This window comes from Pteropus medius, unplaced genomic scaffold (assembly GCF_902729225.1).
Source record: "Pteropus medius unplaced genomic scaffold, Ma_sr-lr_union100, whole genome shotgun sequence".
Classification (NCBI taxonomy): Eukaryota; Metazoa; Chordata; class Mammalia; order Chiroptera; family Pteropodidae; genus Pteropus; species Pteropus medius.
This window is the reverse complement of record NW_024354875.1, coordinates 1,628,659-1,649,786: the sequence shown is the minus strand read 5'-3', so window position 1 is coordinate 1,649,786 and position 21,128 is coordinate 1,628,659. Positions and strand designations below refer to the sequence as shown.

Genomic DNA, 21,128 nt, shown 5'->3' with positions numbered 1-21,128 from the left:
TGGTTTCGATTCTGTTTTTGTTAGCTAAAGTAAAAAATCCTACTCATAGTCTCTTTGTTTTGTTTTTTCATTGTTAGCTATTAATTCTTCATATTAGTGACTATATTTCATGTCATATAAATCAGTGGCCTAGTGTGCATATTCTGCTCCATAGGAAGTTAATGGGCTAATTGAAACCTTTTTTTTTTTCCTTTTTACTTCAACGGGGCTTTGCTCTCTAATTATCAAAATTCATTTCTACCCTTGGGTTTTCTGTAGCTCACACATATGCTAAATTCCCAGTTTCAGCAGCAGATGTCTCCCTGGAGTTGCTTTCAAGCTTTGCTGAGATCTCTACCTAGACAGTCAGATCCAGCTGAATTGTTCGTGTGCTCGTTAATTCTAAGGGACCATTCTTAAAAGAAGTAGAATCTGCAAAAGACTTTAGAGATGGTTTTATCTCAAACTTATGTCACAGATGAAGAAAATTAAATGTGATCAGCTTGTCTCAGGAGCTGCAGTTAAAAACAAAGTTCTCTACATTTTAGATTAGTACCGTTTTCCTGGAGTGAGAATTTTGAAAGGTGAAAGAAACTTAGAAATTAACCAATAGTCTCATTTTTTTAAAAGAGAAAATTGAATTCCAAAATGGTTAATAAAATTTCCCATTGTCACAGAGCTAAATGATGGAACTGAAATTTCAGAACACTTCCCGTGACAGATCAGTACTTTCTCCACCGTTCCCTTCATAGAGCACTGTCTGCCCGGGTGGCTCTAATAGAACATTTTCTTCTCAGATTTCCTCATTAACTTTAACATTTGAGAAGTTTCTGTCCTGTCTCCTAAGAATAGTAAATGTTTTCTGATATGTCATCATTTACTATCTGAGTGTGTGTTCCATTTTATCATCCTTTTTAGATGTTGCTTTTAAAATAACTACAGACCCTTGGCCTTCCTAAAACATGTCTTAATGATTTATTTCTTCATAACTTTTTTAACATCTTTTTAAGTGTACTTATTGGACACGAATACTGCAAACATATCAGTAAACATGTATTTGTACTTCAGCAACTAATGTGAAATTGTCTTTGTGGGAAATTATATTATCTTTATTCTCAGGATAATCCAGGTTGTTGTAGTATTTTCACTGTTTTTCTCCTGATACTTGTGGATTATTTGTTCATTATGTGTATGATAAAAATAGAAAATTAAACAGAAAAGCATTCTTGCCTGGTTGAAGTGAACCTAGTATATTTTCAATCTAATAAATAGGTAATTATTGGGCTCATTGTTATCAGTCTAGTCAGCAGATTTTAGTGTAACATTTCTTTCTATAATACTGTGCTTGACATCGAAACTCAATTAGAATTTATCAGAATCTAAATTACTTTAACTTGACATTGGAAAGAGAAATAAAGTTAAAAGAAGCATTGGTCTTTACATACTTTTGAAATAACATTGCTATAATGGTGAGCAAGTTGATCTGATATAAACTTTTCTTAAAATTAGACAATCTTGGAGATTCTTATTCATCTTTGCTATATGAATTAAGCTGTTACAGTATGAAACTAAGCAAAGAAATTTTTTTTCAGAAATTGAAGCTAAATAGTTTAAAGGTTTTATAGTTAATTTTGTAAGTGTGCATTTGTTTAAGCACATACACAGATTCGGGTTATAGAGCATGTGGGAAAGTAGTCCTTCTAGATTGTCTAGGGGTAGAACTTTGGCAATGTGATTGCCATTTCTAGTATTTAGATTTCCTGAACAATTATATAGTCTTCAGATACATGAAGTTTGGGATACTGTTAGAGTGATACCTGGACTTAATCTCATGTGACTTGGCAACAGTATAAATATTAACATATGCCAAACCTATCATATTAGAAACAGGAACCAAAATAGAAAATTTTTTTTCTTTCTTTTTTAGGAACCTAAATTATTTTGCCTCTTATGTGAGATAGCCTACCTCAGTGCTGCTGGAAAATCTTAGACTAGTGGGGGAAAATGCCTAAAGCTTGGGTGATTTAGAAATTAAGATTGTACGGTAAGGTAAGCTCTTTCTGGCAGATGGCATAGAGCCTATAAGATCTATGTATTAGAACCATGTTCTAGAAAAAGATTCTGCATTTGGCAGATATGTACCTGGTTCACTTAGGCTGAGCTTCTCATAGCCAACATGTTTCTTAAAGTAATTTTCTTACGCTGAGTTGTGTGGAGAAGGACAGCAATAGAGCAGTAGGTTGAAACATCAGAATGAGTCAGTCCGAAAAGGAAAAGCTAAGATATTGCCTGTCTTTACTGCAGATCCCCTCAGCCTAAATTTGTTCACTGTTTATGGAAGTAGAATAAAAATAAAATATCAAAAGTAAGTAGGGTTGTCCACCATTTAAAAAGTACCGACATGTACTCACCCTCATTAGAACCCTAAGAAGTGTAGATGAGGAAACTGAAGCTCAGAGAAATTTAGTGTCAGGTAGTTATTAAGTGACACAGATTGAATTTATTCCCAGATCTAGCACTGTGAAATGAAATAACCAAAGGGTGAATTGGAAATTTTGTGCCCAAAGTTCAGACAAGTCTTTGGGCAAGCTTGGGCAGCCATGATCTCAGTTCATGAGATCATTTATGTTTAGGTGCCTGGACTCAGGTCCCATTTCTCCAGTTAGCATGTGTTCTTTAAGGAACTTGAGATTTAGGTACCCCAAAGTGATTTCATTTGCTTTCTCCTCCTTCTCCAGTACACCCACCTCTGCTGAGTAGATGCCTGGTACCAACCATTTAACAAACAGCTCTAGTTTCAAGATTTTATTTCGTTTGATATCCAACTACTGTTCTCCCTACCCCTTCCATCAAGACAGTTTCTTGATCAAAGCAGTCATGATTCCATTTAAGCCAGACTGTATCTCCAGTGTGATCATTATTTTATGTACTTATTTTTAGTCCTCTGTTCCTATCACTGTTGTTCCGTGTTATACTTTTAAAGTGTCAAAGAAAATTTTAATATTTGTTTGTTTTATTCACAACATAGCTTTGCATACTATTTAGAACTGAATAGATTCATATGATGACATTGGGGGTTTTTTTGGGGTTTTTTTTTAAGCCTAAAGTTTATAATTTTATTTCATTTGACTACCTTAACATTTAACTACCTTAACATTTAACCACAGTGCTGGATTGTTTTAATTTGTAGCTGTACAAAATGACTTTTTTCATTGAGTAATTTTGTACAAATAAACAAAATTGGGCAATCTTAATACATAACTCTTAAAGAGATGATTTGATACGTAAGTTCTTTATATAATTCTTGATACATTTATATCTTCATCATCTTATCCATCTTTATATTAGTTAATGAAAACTGCCATTCCTTCTATACATAACTGACTTGCTCTTCAGTTTTGTCGCCTTCATTTTCGGTAAGAAGGAGTGTATCTAGTAGAATGATTGAAGAAGACTGCATGGTTGAACTTCGAAGCCTCATTGGGCTCTGGTATATGGCAGGATTAATCCCATTTCTCATTCCACGTTTTATGAAAAACTTAGAGTTCTCTGCCATTTGATTCTGGAAGTAGATATTACTGGAGCATTTTTGAAGAGTTTTTACTGATCTCGTGGCCCGGTAATTACAGGTGATGTATCGGCCAAATGCGTCCCTGAATGTCTTGTTAAAGAGAGTGTAGACCAGAGGATTCACCCCTGAGGAAACGTAGCCTATCCACACGAATATCTCCAGGAGCATTGTGAGAGTAGTCTGGTTGCAGGAATCACATAAAACTAAAGTTATATTTGTAATAAAAAAGGGGCACCACATCAGCAAAAAGAGGAAAAACACAATCCCTAGAACCTTGGAGGCTCTCTGTTCGTTGGAAATGGTCTGCAGTGACTTTCTTCCTACTGTAGACATTCTTCGCATAAGTATGTCATCGTTTGAGTTGGGCAGAGATTTGTCCTTGTGAGAACCGTCCAGCATTGCCACCTTTTCAGGTGATGAGCAAAGTGTTTCATCCCTTTGGAATACTGTGGACACAGTCAGCCATGTTAGGCGTTGAGGTGGCTTGTTTTTGACCAAGTAAGCTTTCTTTTGTAAAGTATGGATGGTGAGAAAGTAGGTGACAATCATGATTGCCAGAGGTATAAAGAAGGAAGCTAGTGAGCCAAAGAACATGAAATTGCCAAAACGTTCCTTGGTCAGCCCACAAGTGACGTTATTTGAGTTTCCCACGTCAGTTCTTATCCCTTTAATAGGGACTGGAACAGCAATGCCTAAGGAGGAGGAAACAGGATAAACTGAGTTAATTTTATGACCTTCGACTCTTAGATTAGGTCCTTTCAGAGTTTATTTTAGTGACTTTATGTGGTTAGTATACTGTAATTCCTGGTACCCACAATGCAGAATCTGTCATAGCACTTAATCAATGGAAGTAATATTTGGCAAAATAGAGCATAATTAGGCATACCTGCTGTTTTTAAACAGCGATCGGTTAGTGATTTCAGGTTCGTAATTAAGACTTCCCTGAAGCTGTAGTACATTCATGAAATGGCAGAGCGTGTCTTCATTTATTCTCTATTTCTCATAATCTGTTTTTGCGTGTTGATCTATCCCAGGTTAAGGAAAAGGAATTCATAAGAGAATCTGCTCTATCTTTATATCCAGTATAGGTGATCTAAGAGACTTCAGAGTACATTTGTGCAATATCTTAATTCTGAGTAGATAGCTATTATCTTTGAGGTTACACAGTTTCATTTGACAGTTTTATCTTTTGATGTTTATGAATGTCTTTTAATCTTTTCCTTCTTAGGGAAAACCAAGAGGTTCATTTTAATGCTATTTACGATTTTGAGAGCACATGAATCATGAAATATATTTTCAAGATTGAGTTCCTCGTACTAACTTTCTAATATTTTAAATACCATGAAGTAAATATTTAAATATGATCTTGCTTAGTGAAGTAGCTTACTAGGAAGATAAGTAACACAAAAGTTAGCCTGAATCCTTTCCCTTTGAAATAGCAGATATTTAAAAATAAGTCTGAGTTAATCTTTAGAAATTTCTAGAATCCTTGTGTTGTTTTATGAATCTAAAAGTACTTCGTTATCTGCACAGCCTTTTTATGGTAGCTCAAGAGCCCTTGGTGAGAATGTTTTCCTCAGACTCTTTGTAGTGGAGGCCACTGCTTTTTCTGCTTTTCCCCAGAAACACCACCAGAAAGAGGATTCTGTACACTTCCTGTTCTACACTAGGGGTCAGCAAACAACAACTTGAGGGCTAAATCTGGCCTGCCTTCTGTTTTTGTAAATAAAATTTTACTGGAACACAGCCATACTCATGTGTTAGCGTATTCTCAATGGTTGCTTTTGTTGTACTGCAGAGTTGAGTAGTCGTGACAGAAACCATACAGAGCCTGCAATCCCAAAATATTTACCATCTTGCCCTTTACGGAAAAAGTTGGCTGACTCCTGCTCTACCCTCTTACTTCCAGATAATCATTCCATTGTTCTTTCCCCCCAAAACACTTCCCCTGTTAAAGTCTGTTTAATCTACTTATACCATTTGCCAGCCTCCAGGCTCTTTGCCCGTGTGGCTTAGTAGTGCCTTGCTAGCGTCTTCCTCTCCATTGCTCCATTGCTGTCATCCTACTGATGACCCTTCTGACACCTTAACTTTATATTTCTTGAACTCCTCAACTCTATTATTATATGTATTCCTGAAGCCATCCATAGTAAATTCACTTAAAACTATCCTCTGTCTAAAATCATGAACTCTGATATTTCCCTTTCTTGTCCTGCTACTACTCTTCATTTCTATAGAACTTCTCTTTACTGTTATTTTGACCTCTAGTCCATTTGTCTCTGTTTTCACGTTCCATTAACTCCATCAAGGCTCATATTACCTTCTCAACCAGCTGTTGGTCAGTAACATTTCAATTTTCACTGCTATTTTTGTTTGAATCTCTTATAAGTTAATATCAGAAAAACAAACAGATTCACAACAAACAGTTGTGAATCACAACAGTTGTTGTGAATCTGTTTGTTTTTCTGATATTAACTTATAAGAGATTCGAGTTATTTATGCTCTACTTCATGCTAAGATACCGTATTATAGCAGCTGTCTGCATATTAAAGATAGGCTCAGGGTTATAAAACAGTTTAGAAGAAATATGATTTCTTTCTCTAAATCGTTTCTGAACATAATTTACATCTCTCTTAAAACTTCTAATTAAACATTTTGATAACACTTAAGCACTTATTACCTTTAGTATGAAGACATATTTGCTTCCAAGATGAATTTATGATCTTTGATACCTGCATACAAAATGTTTGGGGTTTTTTTTTCTTTTCTTTTCTTATTTATCTTCTTAGATGTTAATTATGATGCATTTCTTTTTTTATTATTTTACTATTATTTCGGGATTCTGTGTGTTACCCAGACCATAATGGTCTGTTGATCAATACGAAAACTGTTTTCAGACTTAGTCTTCATGCATATTAAAATCAAAGTAGAAAGATATCAGTACACACTATGAAGATGGTTCTTTCTGCTTTTTCACACTTTTTACTGGTAGTATGGTTTAGAAGCTATATGATGAAAGTAATGGCATAAGGAGCTTGTGTTGGTTTATCAGGAAACTGCCTTGACCTCTTGTGCTGAGTTTCATGGCCTACCAGGCCTGGAATTCTCCTGGCCAAGTGGAACCAAAGGCTGTATACACCACCTCACACCCTGATGTTCCCCACATACCTATTGAAATTAACCACACCACTGTAATCTTGATGAATGCTCTAGCTCGTGAATTACATTGATTGGCCTGGATTGGCTTTTTGATGGCTATATAACGATCCACTGAAATGGCGCAGAGATGCATAATGGATGCAGTAGAAAAAAGAACATCAAGAAATAACCAGGCAGGGCATAGAACAAGTGGGAGGGGCCACATAGCTTCTGAAAGAAAGAAAAACAAAACAGAAACATAACTTCTGCAAAATGGCAACCTTCAATCTGCAGTTTCTCTTTAAAGTGATACATATTTTTTAACCTTTTTGTTATTCATCTAAAATGTTAAGACTTAACCTCCACAAGCTAATGCTTAACTTCAGATAATGGAATCAATAATATTAAATATATTTCCGTAAGTGATATCTTTTAAATACATTTTCTGCTTTGTATATTGACTACAACCCTTTTTCCAAGTCAGCAGCAGTTTCGCATTATTTTGGCCTATGCCCATTTGTTCCTTTTGTGATCTTTTAAAATTTTACACAGTGTTGCACCTAGAACTTAACCTTGCTATTCAAATAAATTTTATTTTTTAGCTGCTTTTGTGTAAGAAGAAAACATTTTACCGTATGGAGGAAGCGATTTAATGTGCAAAAGGAGTATTAGAACAGGAATCTCAGTGAGGCCAGGGATTTGGTATAAACCTTGTTTATAGCAAACTCTCATTTGGTGGAATGATTTGAGGATATTTCGTGGGGTTTTTTTGTTTGTTTTTTTTTTGTTTGTATTTTTTTGACAAATAGTTTTTGAATATAGTTTGTAAGCAAAAGGAATGGCTTCAGATTATCCTGAGGAAAAGAGGATTATTATCCTTCCATATCCCATTATTTACTCCAGTCCCTAGAAGTATAATAAACAATACAGACCTTTGGTTCAAAAAGAAAACCTCTGGATTAGACATAGTACTTAACTTATTTAATTAGATTCAGGTAATCTAAGAGTTTATACAATTTAAAAACAGTTCTAAACATTCTCAGTTTACAAAGGGACTTTTCCCTTTGTAAAGTACTTAGTCCAAGTACTTTTATTCTAAAATTATCTTTTCAGTTCATATTAATTTGATAGGCTCAAGGTCAGAAAAGTTTCTTACTATTGAGAATAACTGTAAAAGTTTAAGTTGGTATGGTGAGATAGATTAACTATTCAAAAACTTTATATGTTGTTTTTATTAGAAGTTTCACTCTTTTAAGCATTTATTTCCAAAAGAACTTAATATATTATTTAAAATGGAAGTTACAGATTTACATTTTAAAAAAGTATATCTAAGAGGTAGTCTAAGGGAAATAAGTTATCATATACTTGAACTAAATTAATTCTGCTATTCTGGGGCTCTAAATTTAACCTTTTAAAAAGCTAATAGAGAAGCGAGAAAACATTAAAATTATATAGCATTTGTTGTCCTACAAAAAGAAAGCACACAAAATTTCTCTGAAAAACAAATCCCATTTTCTACCTCTTTCCTCCACCCAGTTCCAAATTCAAAGAAGAATTTAATTTCAATAAGATTTGAATAATGGCATTTCTAAGGGCACCTGCACTAATTACAGATTAATCATTATAGAAGCAAAACAAGGCTTAGATGAGTCTGGATCATAGACAGTTTATTATTTACCTTAAAGTATTAGTAGCACAATTTTTTTCTGTTTAAAATGAAGACTTATATGCTTTAAATACGTCTATACATAACGAGTGGTAGAATTGCCATTCAGTTAACGTAAGTTTCTGTTTGTCTCCCAGACAAGGTTCAGCAATTTCATGCATAGGCCTAAGCCTGATATCTTCTTCAGATAAGAGGTCTGGCAATCCTCCAAAGAATTCATACATATATTGATTAAGACCCAGTTATTCTGTATCATGTATTATGAAATAGAACTTTAAAAATTGTTGGGTTCTGCCTTTGTCATAGAGAAAATTTTATGGCCGTCTCGTTAGCATTATTTAAGAGATAAATGTTGGCTGTTCGTCAAACTTAACATTTTCGATTGGAATAATTTCTCATTTCATTTGAGAAAGAGTAATAGAGACTAAGAGTGTGAATTCTAGAGTCAGTTCTCTTGGGTTCAGATTATGTCTCTGCCATTTATTTTTATGTCCTTTTATAAAATGGTGATGATAATACTATTTTTATAGGGTTGCTTTGAAGAGTAAATGCAATAATACATATAAAGTTCTTAAACTATCTCTCGCATGGAGAAAGCACTCATAAATGTACTGGTATTGTTTAACAGAAACTAGCCAACTAGCTTAACTGTTAAACATTCTTCCTTAGAAACAATAAGCCATATCACCAGTATAAAATCAGTGTGTTTATCTTCCTGCCTGCTATAGCAAGCGTGCCTGCATGCAGTTGACCTTAAAGCTGTACTTCAAGAAGGGCTTGAAAACATGTTTAACTTTTAATTGGTCTTGAAAGTATGCCTTTTACTAAAGGTGAATTTTAACTATTCTTTTTATATACATATACGAGAGTTCTAGTGTAGCATCCATTTATATATATAAATGTCAAATAAACATTAATAACCCATAGGCATTGCCATGCCTGTTTTTTTTGTTTTGTTTTGTTTGCTTTGTAACTGGTATAAAACCCTGATTTTTTTAACCAGAAACTGTTTTTTAACAAGAAACCAGAATTGTTTCTTGATGAGATAGACTCATTTTATTTTGAAACCTGTTTACCCTTTGGGCAGATTTTTAGCTTGGAAAGCTGTGTTATGTCATTGGTTCAGAAAAAAGTTGACAATCTATAAATCTGGGCCATAAGCAAGTTTCCTTTTGAGGATTTAAAAGACTGCATTTTTAAAGCAATTCTTTGAAGGCTGTGCCTATAGCGTTTACTGAGGTAAGTGGTTCTTGAGTGGGTGGGTACAGGACAAATCCTAAGTAGACTTGATGTTTAAAAAGGACATGGTTTTCAAATAAACATTTTTTTAATCTCAGAAATTTTTCTCTCTTTGCTTTCCAGAAAAGAGAGACAGAGACCAGTGCTTAAATGTTTATTATGAAGCTTCTGGGGGTTTTTTTGTTGTTTTTCCATTACATTTGAGAATGTGAACTTTTGTGGGGTTAGATGTCTGATGTGATAGTGTTTTAAATTATTCAAGTGATTTAATACTTATAAAAATTTTTCTTTGGTCTTTAAAATTTCCACTTTCCAAAAAGAAGTGCCTTTAATTGCTTCGCTCCTTAATTTAAGAATTGGGTAGATGAGCATTTTATTGTACAAATGATGAACCGATTTATTTTACTGCTACACATCTGTTTCATCTCTGGTCAGACTCACATCTAAACTAAGTCACATATTTTAAGTATATAAACCTTTTGCATTCTGGACTAATACCTGCCGGTTATCAGTGCCTATAATGCTCTGGGCCCTATTTGACAATTTCACAAGATACCTGCACTGTAAAATTTAGCATACCCATTTCACAGACAAAGTAATCGTACTCATATGTTAAGTGACTTGCCTAAGCCAACACAGAAAAGCCAGGATTCAAAGCCGTGGTGTCTTGCTTCACACCCATATCTTTCAGCCATTTTATAAAACCTCCTTCAACTCTACCACAGATATTCTATCAACTTATAGATCATGAGGCATGGGTTAAAATTTAAGTTATAAATAAACCAGTAATGACCAATGTTTAACTAAATGCTGTATTTTTTCCCTTTACACTTTTAATCATTTATTTAATGAGAGAAGGAAAAGTTTAGAGAAGTTCTTAAACTGTGAACTTCCTGTATTTTTTTATATTGACATGTGTTCTATTTTCCTTTTTGTCCTACTCAGGTATTTCTGATGTAGGCATTTTCAAGACTTATGTTATAAGCTACTAATTTGTGATTATGGATTTTAGGAATTGTAGGCAAGACAGTAAAAAATTAGAACTGTAAAGTAAAGGTTAAGTATAGTGGTCCCAGAAAAGAAATGACAGAAAAGCTGACATAGCACAACTCATTTGAAAGACCATGTTCTGCCAGGAACCATAATCGTCATAAAATAGAAATTCAAACAATATATTATCAAATATTATAGAAATCATTGGTGGAATAAAGTATTTCTCAGTATAAGAGCTACTTTTTAAAATTCACTGCTTTCTTTTTTTAACTTAATTTTAATAGAATATTAGTACAAAATCTCTGTGTTACTTTCAGCAGATTTCCCTGAGATAAATCATTATTCCTCGCTCATAATGGTCGTTAACTTTTTATGTTTATAGAACTAGGGACACTTGTTTGTACAGACTTCAGGAGTTCCGAAGATTATCTCTATATTGAGAGAAAAATATATAAAATCTATCCTTGCCTTTTAAAGTTATCAGACATTCTTGTAAATGCATTATTTTAAGAAGTATATGTCAACATGCAAAGGTTGTCAAGAAAACTTAGTATTTGAAGCCAGGTCCCCATTTATAATATATGCAATTCCCAACTTGTGATCGTATCGTTTTGAAGCTTTTTAGAGGACAACATGCATTTTTTCATATACTTTCTCATAGAAATACAATAATATTTTCAATAATGAATTAATGGCAATAACATTTTAAATATTAGTTAAGTTCCCAGGTTAGTTCATTTTTTAAAAATCTACTAACCCCACTCTGCAGTTTAATTACTGATAGTATAAATGTTTGCGGCTATGAAAGATTTTATTTTGTAATTAAAAATTAACAGACATTTGAAAAAATGAAATGCAGTTAAAAATTCACATCATAATTAGGACATAAAAAATTAGAAAGACATACCACATATTTTATGTTAAAATATGTTGCATTTCCTGCTAACTTTTATTGCTAAGAATATCTTGGGCCCCAAAACTTTAAATAATGTAGACTTAGTTTTTAGTTGCTGGATACCTGTTCCTACTATTTTCTTGTGGAATCCATGGACTTATGTTTCTTAACCCGTTTTTGTGTTTTGTTGGTCACCTCGCTTTAATCCTCCCTTTTAAGATCCTTTAACTATTTAGCTGATAATTTAATATCTACTGCATATATGTTACATATAGTAGATGTTTGATATTTATGGACTTTTGAATTTTAAAGTTAAAATTCACTTCTACATAACTCAGTCTTATTTATTTAACATATTTTATGGTAGTATGAGTGAACATTTTAATGTTTTCTGTATGTCTATTGTAGTATGAAATAAGCTTTTTAATGTTTTCTGTATGCCTAGCAAAGCACATTTAAAGAAGTATGGTTTTACATGTTAAGCTACTGTTGTGTGTGAAAGAGCTTAAATCAAATGCCTACACAATCTTTACTAAATACGCATAAGTGTTCCTATATAATCCTCACTTTATTTCTTTAAACTTTATTCAGAATTAAGATTAGGTTCTCCTTTAAGATTTCTTATTTTTGGTTATGAGAAGCACTAGATTATTCAAAAGATTATAAATTTTTAAAAGGGAGAATAGATAGAAGGTATTAATGATTAGAGTCTATTAAGGCAGTAGTACCTTATTTATTACTGCTTGCTCTGCCACAGAATTTAAATGTTGATTTAGAACGGAAAATTTCAACCCATCACCATTCAGTTATATTTGGGGGATCAAGTGCTTAATTTTAGATATCTTTCTATAATTACTTATAAAAATATAACATTTCAACCTAAATATAATAGTTTGAATGGTAGTTTTTTTACCTCCTAATATGCATTCTGGTTAAATAAATTTTACTTCTAGTAACCATAGTATTTTTATCTTCACCATGTAAACATAATTCGAAGAAACTCTGCTATAAATAATCATTTTTCTTAAGCATTTAATGAATGGAATATCAGTTATGCCAAGCATCAAATAAGTTAAATATCTTCTTCATGCTCCTGTCCTCTTAGGAGCCCTCATAAGTCATCAGCAGATTTATTTGTGTTTACTCTTTCTGTAACTAAGATGTATGCGTGGAACAGAAACCACTTACATCATTTTAATATCTTTTTTATTAGAACAAACTAAAATTTCTATTTCAAACTATATTTTTTATTGTAATAACTCAGGTATTGGTCACTTACTTTAATAACTACAGGTCTGATTCCTCTTACGTATTTCAAGGACACGGGTGGTCAGAAATCGTGAAAATTAAACAGATGGATCATCTCTTGGGATGCTCTGAGCCAGACCATTTCCTTCAGCAACTAAACATAATTTTTTCTTAAAATGACACATGTGTAAGAATTGGGTTTAAGCTGAAAGTACACAAACTATAAAGGGCTAAAACAAGAATTTTTAGAACAATTCCAATTTAAAATTGGGGTTTAGTGATTTAAATTGCAATTTAGTGATTCAAAGATCTTATCATTAATAATTTTCCTAGCACATAACTGTTACAGAAGTATCCTAGCTATTGCTTTGTCAAAAGAAAATATTAATGGGAAAGTTAAAATATAGGTCTGTTCTTCACTATATTTTTTGGTAATGTATACAGAATCTATGAATATTGCTAACTTGGATGACTTTTTAAATTATTTTATTAGATGGCTGAGAAGGAAATAGAATTGTTTCTACAAAATTATATTTTGCTCTTTAAAGCTAACTATAAACCATAGAAAATGATGAAAAATGAACTCTTTACTCACTGTGTGTTTAAATAGTCCAGGTCCATCTTTAAAGATTAAATGAGGATTCATTTCTCTGGTAGTATATCATAGTTCTGTGATTTGATGGCAGGGAACAAAGTGAAATACTTACCAAACATTATTGTCAAGAGGGCAATCGGCATCACAAACAATCCAACCAGCAAATCGGCCACTGCCAGGGACATTAGAAAATAATTGGTAGCATACTGCAGCTTTTTCTCCAGTGAAACAGCTAGAATAACAAGGATGTTTCCACCAATTGTGGGTATTATCACCATGAGTATCAGAAGAGCTGCCCAGCGCGGTTTATTCCCCTGTTCCTCGCCAATCTGTTTCATTTCCTCTGGTATCGATCCTGTCTGTAATCCAGACCAGTTAGAAGAGATTAAGTGATCAAATGAGCTCTGCAAAGTGTGCTCAGGAATTGTGCTTTGTTCAGATATTCTATAGGAGAAAGCCATTCACCGTTTTTCAGTGATTTGATCCGATTCTGGACATTGGTCAGCATGATCAGTAGCTAAGTTGGTCATCTGCTTTTTTAAGGCATTGTACCCATGCCAAATACTCAAAGCCAAAGTTGACTCTTTCCTTTTAAAAAAAATCTCAGGTTCTCTGAAATGAGAGCGTACATGCATCTGTCCATGTCTGTAGGTAAGGACCAGTGTTGTGTATTCTGCAGAGGCTCAGATTTCAGATGATTAGCGAAAGAATCCAATAGCTGTAAAAAAGAACTATTTTATTAGTTTCTCTTTTTTTTTTTATAGTGGTAGAGTTGTGTCTGAATTTGAATGCCAGAGAATTCCCCTTGATATGAAATACGTGGATTGCATTGTTTTATTTATTTTCAAAAAACAATTTAAAAAAACAATTGAAATTAGTAGTCTCTCCTTTCTCAATGGATTTCTTCTGCCTTTGTGACAGTGCAGCCAGTTCCCACAAACATATTCCTGATATATCTCAATTAATGAAACAGACACATTAATTTTTTCAGTGATTATAATAAAAAGCGAGGTGTTTTTTGGCCCTTGAATATCTTTTTACCTTTACTTTAGAATATGTACAGAGGACTAGAAACATCAAAGTGCTAAATAGTTCTGCATAGAACTTTTTGGTACACACTGGCCACACACCTAGAAATACTCCCAGCCCACCTAAGATCTGAACAAATGGTTTACCAGCTAGCAACCCTTATTTGTAGTTGCATTTTGTTTGACGAGGTTTATCTTAATACAGATATAAAAGCCATTTTAATAAAGCATTTTAGGATGCCTTTAGTTTGAAAGAAGGAAAAAAAAATAGGTATTACTAGGATCCAAATAATTGTTTTTAGTAAAAAGCATGTTTCTACAACAGATATTTCCAAATTTATCACTATATGCCGGATGTGAACTAGTTTTTTGTTTGTGTATCAATTTTTTTCTTTAACTTTCCCAGTTTCCTTGAGAAGGAGGGGTCTCTAAGAGGAAGATTAAACCATTTATTCATAAACTCTATAAATCCCGTATTAAAAATTTCCCTTTAACATTGGTAAATTTTTCATTTTGGTTTTTTCAAACCACTGAATAGAAATGAAAGATTATGATAGCAGAGTTTTTGAAGAAAGAAAAAATACCTTTAGATTAACTATTTATTTGTTAAATACTTACCTCTTATTTGCTTGTTTCCCTTATCTGCTTAGTAGTCCTGCTTGCTGCTGTGACCGAAGTCCTCTTCCCATTGACTTATTCTGAGCCTCCAGCACTGGCACTTGAAAGTAATGAAACTAATGTGTTGTGTAGCTGTAAGCATGCCAAGGAGGTTATTTCCTCTTTGATACATTCATTTTTAGAGTGTAGCGTCATTCATCGTAATTCATAAAACCACTAGTGAAATATGTTCGACCAGTTCGTGACCCTTATTCAAATTATAGTCTTAAGAGCTCTCTTTAACACCAGGGGGATTGTAATGAACTCTCTGTCCTTTTAGCTTAAAGTAGTTTTGTTTTGAATTCACCCTGAGCTGTTTTACCCATTTGAGAAAAAATAAGACACAGTCTAGAGATTTTAGAGCTTTCATTCTGTGAAGATTCTGCCCTGTGAGCCTTATAGGGATTTTCAGAGTTCTAATATTTAGCAGTGAAACAAGATTCTTATCTGGCTTTTGTGCCTTTGCTGTGGAACATAATTAATTCGCTCTGGTTGCAGCCTTATATAGAAGAGCACAGAACGGTCTGAATTCTGCATGTATACATAGGTTTTAGCAGAAATTTTTTCATTGCTCATTTTTAAGCAGATGGCCCCTGAATTTAAGAGTTGGTTCGTTGGCATTTTTTTTTCACGGGTTTATTGGAGAAAGTATGTGATATGTAATGAAAATATATTTCTGCCTTATTTTAGAAAATTGGTATAAAAATCTTAAAAGCTATGTTATCTAAGTTTTCTCTAAACTGTTAGACTAGCTTAGTACTAGAACTTCAGCATTCTCACGGTTTCCTTTTTAAAAGCTCACCATAGATCACTCATATATTTAAATTATTTAATTACTTCTAGGTCACCAGTAGCATTTGTACCCTTTTTCTCTTTCAAATTTATATTTCTTAGCTTGTGTGAAAATGATTGGAAAATATTTGGTTCATTTCAGTTCTGCTGAGCACTTCAGATATTATTCAGCATTTTAACTCAAAATTCAATATTTTAGAAAAAATATTTGCTAAGAATTTTGGGTGAAAACAAATAAAATAATACTCAACAACCAGATGGATTTTAATGTGCCAGAATTTCTCTTTAAAATATGGAAATATTTTTAAATATTGCTTATTATAATATCAGAATTTAGCATCAGCTTATGCAGGCAGATAGGGGTCTGCAAGACAAACAACATCATATTGAAAATAGCAGCACCATTATATTCAATGAAAAGACTTGTATGAAATAAACCTTCATTGATTTGTGTTTATAGATAAAATTTTTTAAAAATATACATTGAGTATATTAAAAAATACTAACCATTAAGATTTTAATATTTTGCCAGTAGTAACCCTCCTCACCCCCATTTACTGACTTTTTTAAAAAATCTTAACTGAAAGTAGTTAAAAGTGGTACTTGTTATATTTATTTTTGTATTTTTAAATTAGTTTAATGGCTAAGAAACATAACTAGTTACTTATTTTAACAACCTTGAGTTATTAGAAGCATGGCTGAGAATCAGAACGAAAGCTAAATAATAATAATAAAGAAATAAATAAAAGGGCAGACAAATATCTCAGATGGCAAAGAACTAAGCCTGTGCTCTAAAACCTCATGCATATTAGATAAAAGGCAGCCTGTAAGTCTCCACTCCAGATTTTTTTGCTCTACACACACACCGTTTCAAAACTGCGTCTTCCCCTCTTTAATGAAAATAATATTTGCACATGGTGGTAAATCTAAGTAGTACAAGAAAATATTCGGTGATTCATTTACTCTTGAGACAGTTTAATACACATTTCCCTGCCTACTCCAGAGCGGAGTAACAAATTGAAAGGTGGACAAGCACTTTGATAATAGAAAGCAGAATCAACTGAAGAAACAGGAATTAAAAAGTATAGGTCTACTCAGAATAGAGGCTTATAGCTCTCATATAACTCAGCACTCCACAACTAATGTGGTATAATTGATATAGTGGTTACTCCCACATTTTTAAGGAAAGGTTAAATCATCTTTATTCAGCTCTGTTTTGGATGCAGGAATATGTGACATGCATTTTTTTGAAAGATTTTCTTCCAAAATAATATAAATAACAAAAATATGATTCTTAATTGTAGAATGACATTTCATATATCTGAAAACTTGGTTCGTGTAGAATATGCCATTTACCAAGAACTTCAAATAAATTAATTCTTAGTAAAGTAGCTTAAAGGTCAGATTCAGACTCTAATCTGACCATAACCAAAAAACCTGATTGGTGCATTCTTTCTAAAATACTGAATTTTATCCCCAATGCCTTTTAAATTTATTTGAACCAATTCTATCGTTGACTTAAAAGGGCAGTGTAATATCTTTTCTAGGCCTAGGAAGACAACTTAAATATCATCCAAGGACATTTTTTACCTCTCAGTCTTATCTATCAAACACCAGCCATTAAGGAATTTTTAACAATATTTGGATTGTGTCCATTACATATTCATTCATTCATGAAGTATTCGTTGAGTTCTGTTTGCTTGTGGAGATAAAGTGATGAACAAGAAACAATTTTCTGTTCTTATGTAATTTATAATCTTGTGGGGATATAAATAAGTACATTGATAACTATAATGGAGACATGGTAGAGCTAAGACTAGCTCACTTCAGCAGGGCCCATAGTGCAGCTTAAATATTTTTTGGCTCTTTTTTCTTTCTTTCTTTCTTTTTCATTCTCTTCGATGAGATCAAAGAGCTGAAACTATAAGAATAGCTATTCCAAACTTAATCTGATTTTCTTAGACTCCTTCACTCATTTTCCACTGATGACTAAATTTACTTCTTATTTTAAGGAAAGACCAATCCGAAAGCTCTATTGCATTTCACCTTCTCTTCTCAAAATGTCTTCATTTTCATTCATTCTGTTCTTTGGAATCATGTTGTCATTCCCCTTTTCCAAAGCTAACTTCCACATAAGTTTTTGATTCCAGCTCTATTATATCCTTTGCAGTCTTGCTAACTAAATTATCTTCTTTTTCACACAAAGAATCCATGCCTTGAATATTCAGTTGCTCAGCTCTGACTTCTTTCTTGCAGTCATGTTCAGGTTTCCAATTAATGAAAAATAAAACTTTTCCTTATCCCTTAAGTCTCTTTCCATCATCATCAAACTTCTTTAAAGAATTGCCTATCCTTTTCTTACTCCCCACCCAGTCTGTAACCCTTATCAGATTTTTATCCCCAAAATTCTACTAAAACAGCTCTTAGAAAGCCCATAATTAACACCAGTTATTGATTTTGTTTGTGCGGTATTTGGCACTGTTGACTAAGCTTTTCTCCTTAAAACTTGTATCTTTTCTTGGCTTCAGAGACCATCCTGGTTCTTTGCCTTTCTTATAGAATCTATTCTTTTATTTTGCCATCTTAATATTCAGGACCCCCCCACACACACACACACCATTATTTCCTGTCCTCTGTTAACTTCCTCTTCCTCTTCATGTTCTTTCATTCACTCTGTGGTATGGTTTCCATTAACTTGCTGACGAAAGCTCCTAAAACACTTCTCCAGCCTAATGACTATTCTTTTGTGGTCATGAAATGAGAAAAGCAACACACCTAAAGATTAGGAGACTGCAGACAAACCAATTTCTGAGTTTTAAGTTCTCTGCATTTGTAAAAAGGTTGATGTAACCTCCTCTGACACTCATTTGTGGACCTCCCTTGCACTTGCACTTGGTGATCCCATACATATTTATGGCTCTAAATACTATCTATACATAGTAACTCCCAAATTTGTATCTGTAGCCTAGACCTTTTTTTCAAACTCCAGACTCTTATGTTCAATTTCCTACTAAGTATTTCCCTTAGATGTCAAAAAAAAAAATCTCAAATTCAAAATGTCCAAAACTGAACTTCTGCTCTTTCCCTCCAAATCTGTTCTGTTGGTTTCTTTATGTCGATTAAAGGCAGTTACAGCCTTCTAGTCTCCTTCTCTCACAACCTGTGTTTTATCCATCAGGAAATCTTGCTGGTTCTGCCTTCGATATATACCAAACTCAAACTTCTTTCCTTCAGCATCCACTACTGCCACCATATCCATGTCACCATCGTATCTTGGCTGCATTTCTGAGGTAGCCTCTTAACTGGTCTTCTTTCTTCTGCCTTTGTCCTCTATTCTCAATAGAATAGCCAAAATGACCCCCCTTTTTTTTCCAAATGACCCTTTTTTAAACAAGTCAGATTATATCATTTCTTTGCTCATCATCATTTTCCCATGAGTGGGCTGTATTTTATTTACCCTGATGGCCTTTGATTTGCCTTTGAGTAAAAGCGAAAAGAAAGTTCCTCTAAAGCCCTGCATGATCTGACCGTGTTTTCAAGTATCTTTGCTTTCTTCACAACACTCAGACTGTTGGCTTCCTCGCTGCTCCTCAGACATGGCGAACATTGTTCCACCGTAAGGCCTTTGCATGAACTGTTTCCTCTACCTCATAATACACTCCTCTTCCAGATAGCCACTTGGCTCACTCCATCACTGCCTTTCTTTCTTTGCTTAAATAGCACCTTATTATTGAAGTGTACCCTGACCACCTTAATGAATACTGCAGTATGCCCTCCTGGCTCTTCCAGTACCCCTTCAGTACCCCTTATTTGGTTTACTTTTTTCGTTCTCCTTAGTACTTCACCTTTTGACTGACTTTATTGCTTACTGTCTATCTCGTACTAGAATGTAGTTAGTCTCTGTCGTTTTCGTTCACTGATCTCTTTGAGTTTATCCCACTTGGAATTCGTTAAGTTTCTACTCTTTCATCAAAATTTGTAATGTTTCTGGCCATTCTTTAAATGTTCTTTTTATCCCTCTCTCCCCCTCCTCTCCCTCTGAGACGCCCTTATGCATATGTGTTGGTATGTTTAATGGTGTCCCACCGGTCCTATAGGCCCTGTTCATTTTTCTTCATTCTTTTCTCTTCCTGCTTCTCAGTCTGGATAATCTCAATTAACCTGACTTCAGTTCTCAATTAACCTAATTTTATTCTTCTGTCTGCTCACTTCTGCTGTTGAACTCCAACTCTAATGAATTTTTTATTTTACTTATTGTACTTTTCAGTTCCATAATTTCTATTTGTTTCTTTTTATAATTTCTACTTCTTTATTGATGTTCTCAATTTGATGAGACATTGTTCTTCTATTTCCTTTAGTTATTTGCCCATGGTTTCCTTTAGCTCTTTGAGTATATTTATGGTAGTTTATTTAAGTCCAATACCTAGGCTTCCTCAGGGACCAATTCTGTTAATTTCTTCTTTTCCTGTGAGTGAACTGTATTTTATTTCTTGGCATGCCTCATAATTTTTTGTTGAAAACTGAACATTTTGAATGTTATAATTTGGCAACTCATAAAATCAGATTCTCTCCCTTTCCAAGGGTTTGTTATTGCTGCTTGTCATGGACTGTAAGTTCTTCAGTGACTTTTCTAAAGTAGTTTCATAAAGTCTGTATTTTCTCATGTATGGCCACTGAAGTCTATATTCCATTAGCTTAGTGGTCAGCTAATGTTTTGACAGAGTTTCCTTAAATACCTAGAGCCAAGAAAGGGAAAAACAGAAAGGAAAGAGAAAAAAAATACCCTCCCAGTCTTCACAAATCGGCTCTGTGTCGGGGCACTCCTTCAGTGCTTGGCCGGTCATGTACCATTGTCCTGCCCTCACTCCCTGCTCATGCAGAGCATAACGTGAAAGTTCAGGGTCTTCTCAGGCCTTTCCTGAGCATGTGTGCTGAGCAAGTATGCATGTGGTCTTCTCAGCTCCCTTGGTATACATGGGAGTTTTTAAGCACCCTTATTACCCTTTCCCAGCCTCTTCCTTTCTGGGCTTTTCAGTCTGCTTAAAGCCTGTCCTGGTTGTTATCCCTTGCCCCAGGCTGCTATGGCCAGCACTTTTGCCTTTAAATGTTTTTGGCAAATGTCACCTGGGGAGTTGCTTCAGCCCTGGGGGCACTTTAAGTTAGGTGAAACAAAGGCAGGCTATTGCACTGGTCCTTCAGGGAGCTGCCAGACAGGTTCAAACACTCAACCACAGTTCTGTGAGAACAGGTCTGTATTGCTTCTTCTCACTAGCACCTGGCACCAGGAACACACGGCCATCTTCACTGCCACTGCCAGTCCGGGGAAT

General features: G+C 34.1%; 2 protein-coding genes across 5 annotated transcripts in view; one reads left to right on the top strand and one right to left on the bottom strand.

Moving 5' to 3' along the window:
- PSMD1 (proteasome 26S subunit, non-ATPase 1) overlaps nucleotides 1-21,128 on the top strand; it is a 79,948-nt gene that overhangs the window by 21,716 nt on the left and 37,104 nt on the right. The window lies entirely within an intron of this gene.
- Nucleotides 3,077-15,055, bottom strand: HTR2B (5-hydroxytryptamine receptor 2B). Of its 3 annotated transcripts, none has more exons than XM_039855851.1 (4): nucleotides 14,971-15,055; nucleotides 13,437-13,683; nucleotides 6,719-6,919; nucleotides 3,348-4,242 (listed from the first exon to the last, which is right to left on the bottom strand). In XM_039855851.1, the coding sequence occupies exons 2-4, from the start codon at nucleotides 13,660-13,662 to the stop codon at nucleotides 3,350-3,352; spliced, it is 1,320 nt and encodes a 439-aa protein (XP_039711785.1). In that variant the 5' UTR covers nucleotides 13,663-13,683; nucleotides 14,971-15,055; the 3' UTR covers nucleotides 3,348-3,349. The 3 variants fall into 3 exon arrangements, with proteins under 3 accessions (XP_039711784.1, XP_039711785.1, XP_039711786.1); XM_039855852.1 differs by having other exon boundaries at nucleotides 13,437-13,556; nucleotides 14,971-15,041; XM_039855850.1 differs by lacking the exon at nucleotides 14,971-15,055 and having other exon boundaries at nucleotides 3,077-4,242; nucleotides 13,437-14,293.

Coding starts and splice junctions, on each gene's coding strand:
- HTR2B (XM_039855850.1), bottom strand. CDS start 13,785: ATGGCTTTCTCCTATAGAATATCTGAACAAAGCACAATTCCTGAGCAC. Junction 6,920..13,436: donor CCTCTTGACAATAATGTTTG/GTAAGTATTTCA, acceptor TCTTTCTTTCAG/AAGCTATGTGGCCCCTCCCA. Junction 4,243..6,718: donor GGTGTGGTTAATTTCAATAG/GTATGTGGGGAA, acceptor CCTCCTCCTTAG/GCATTGCTGTTCCAGTCCCT.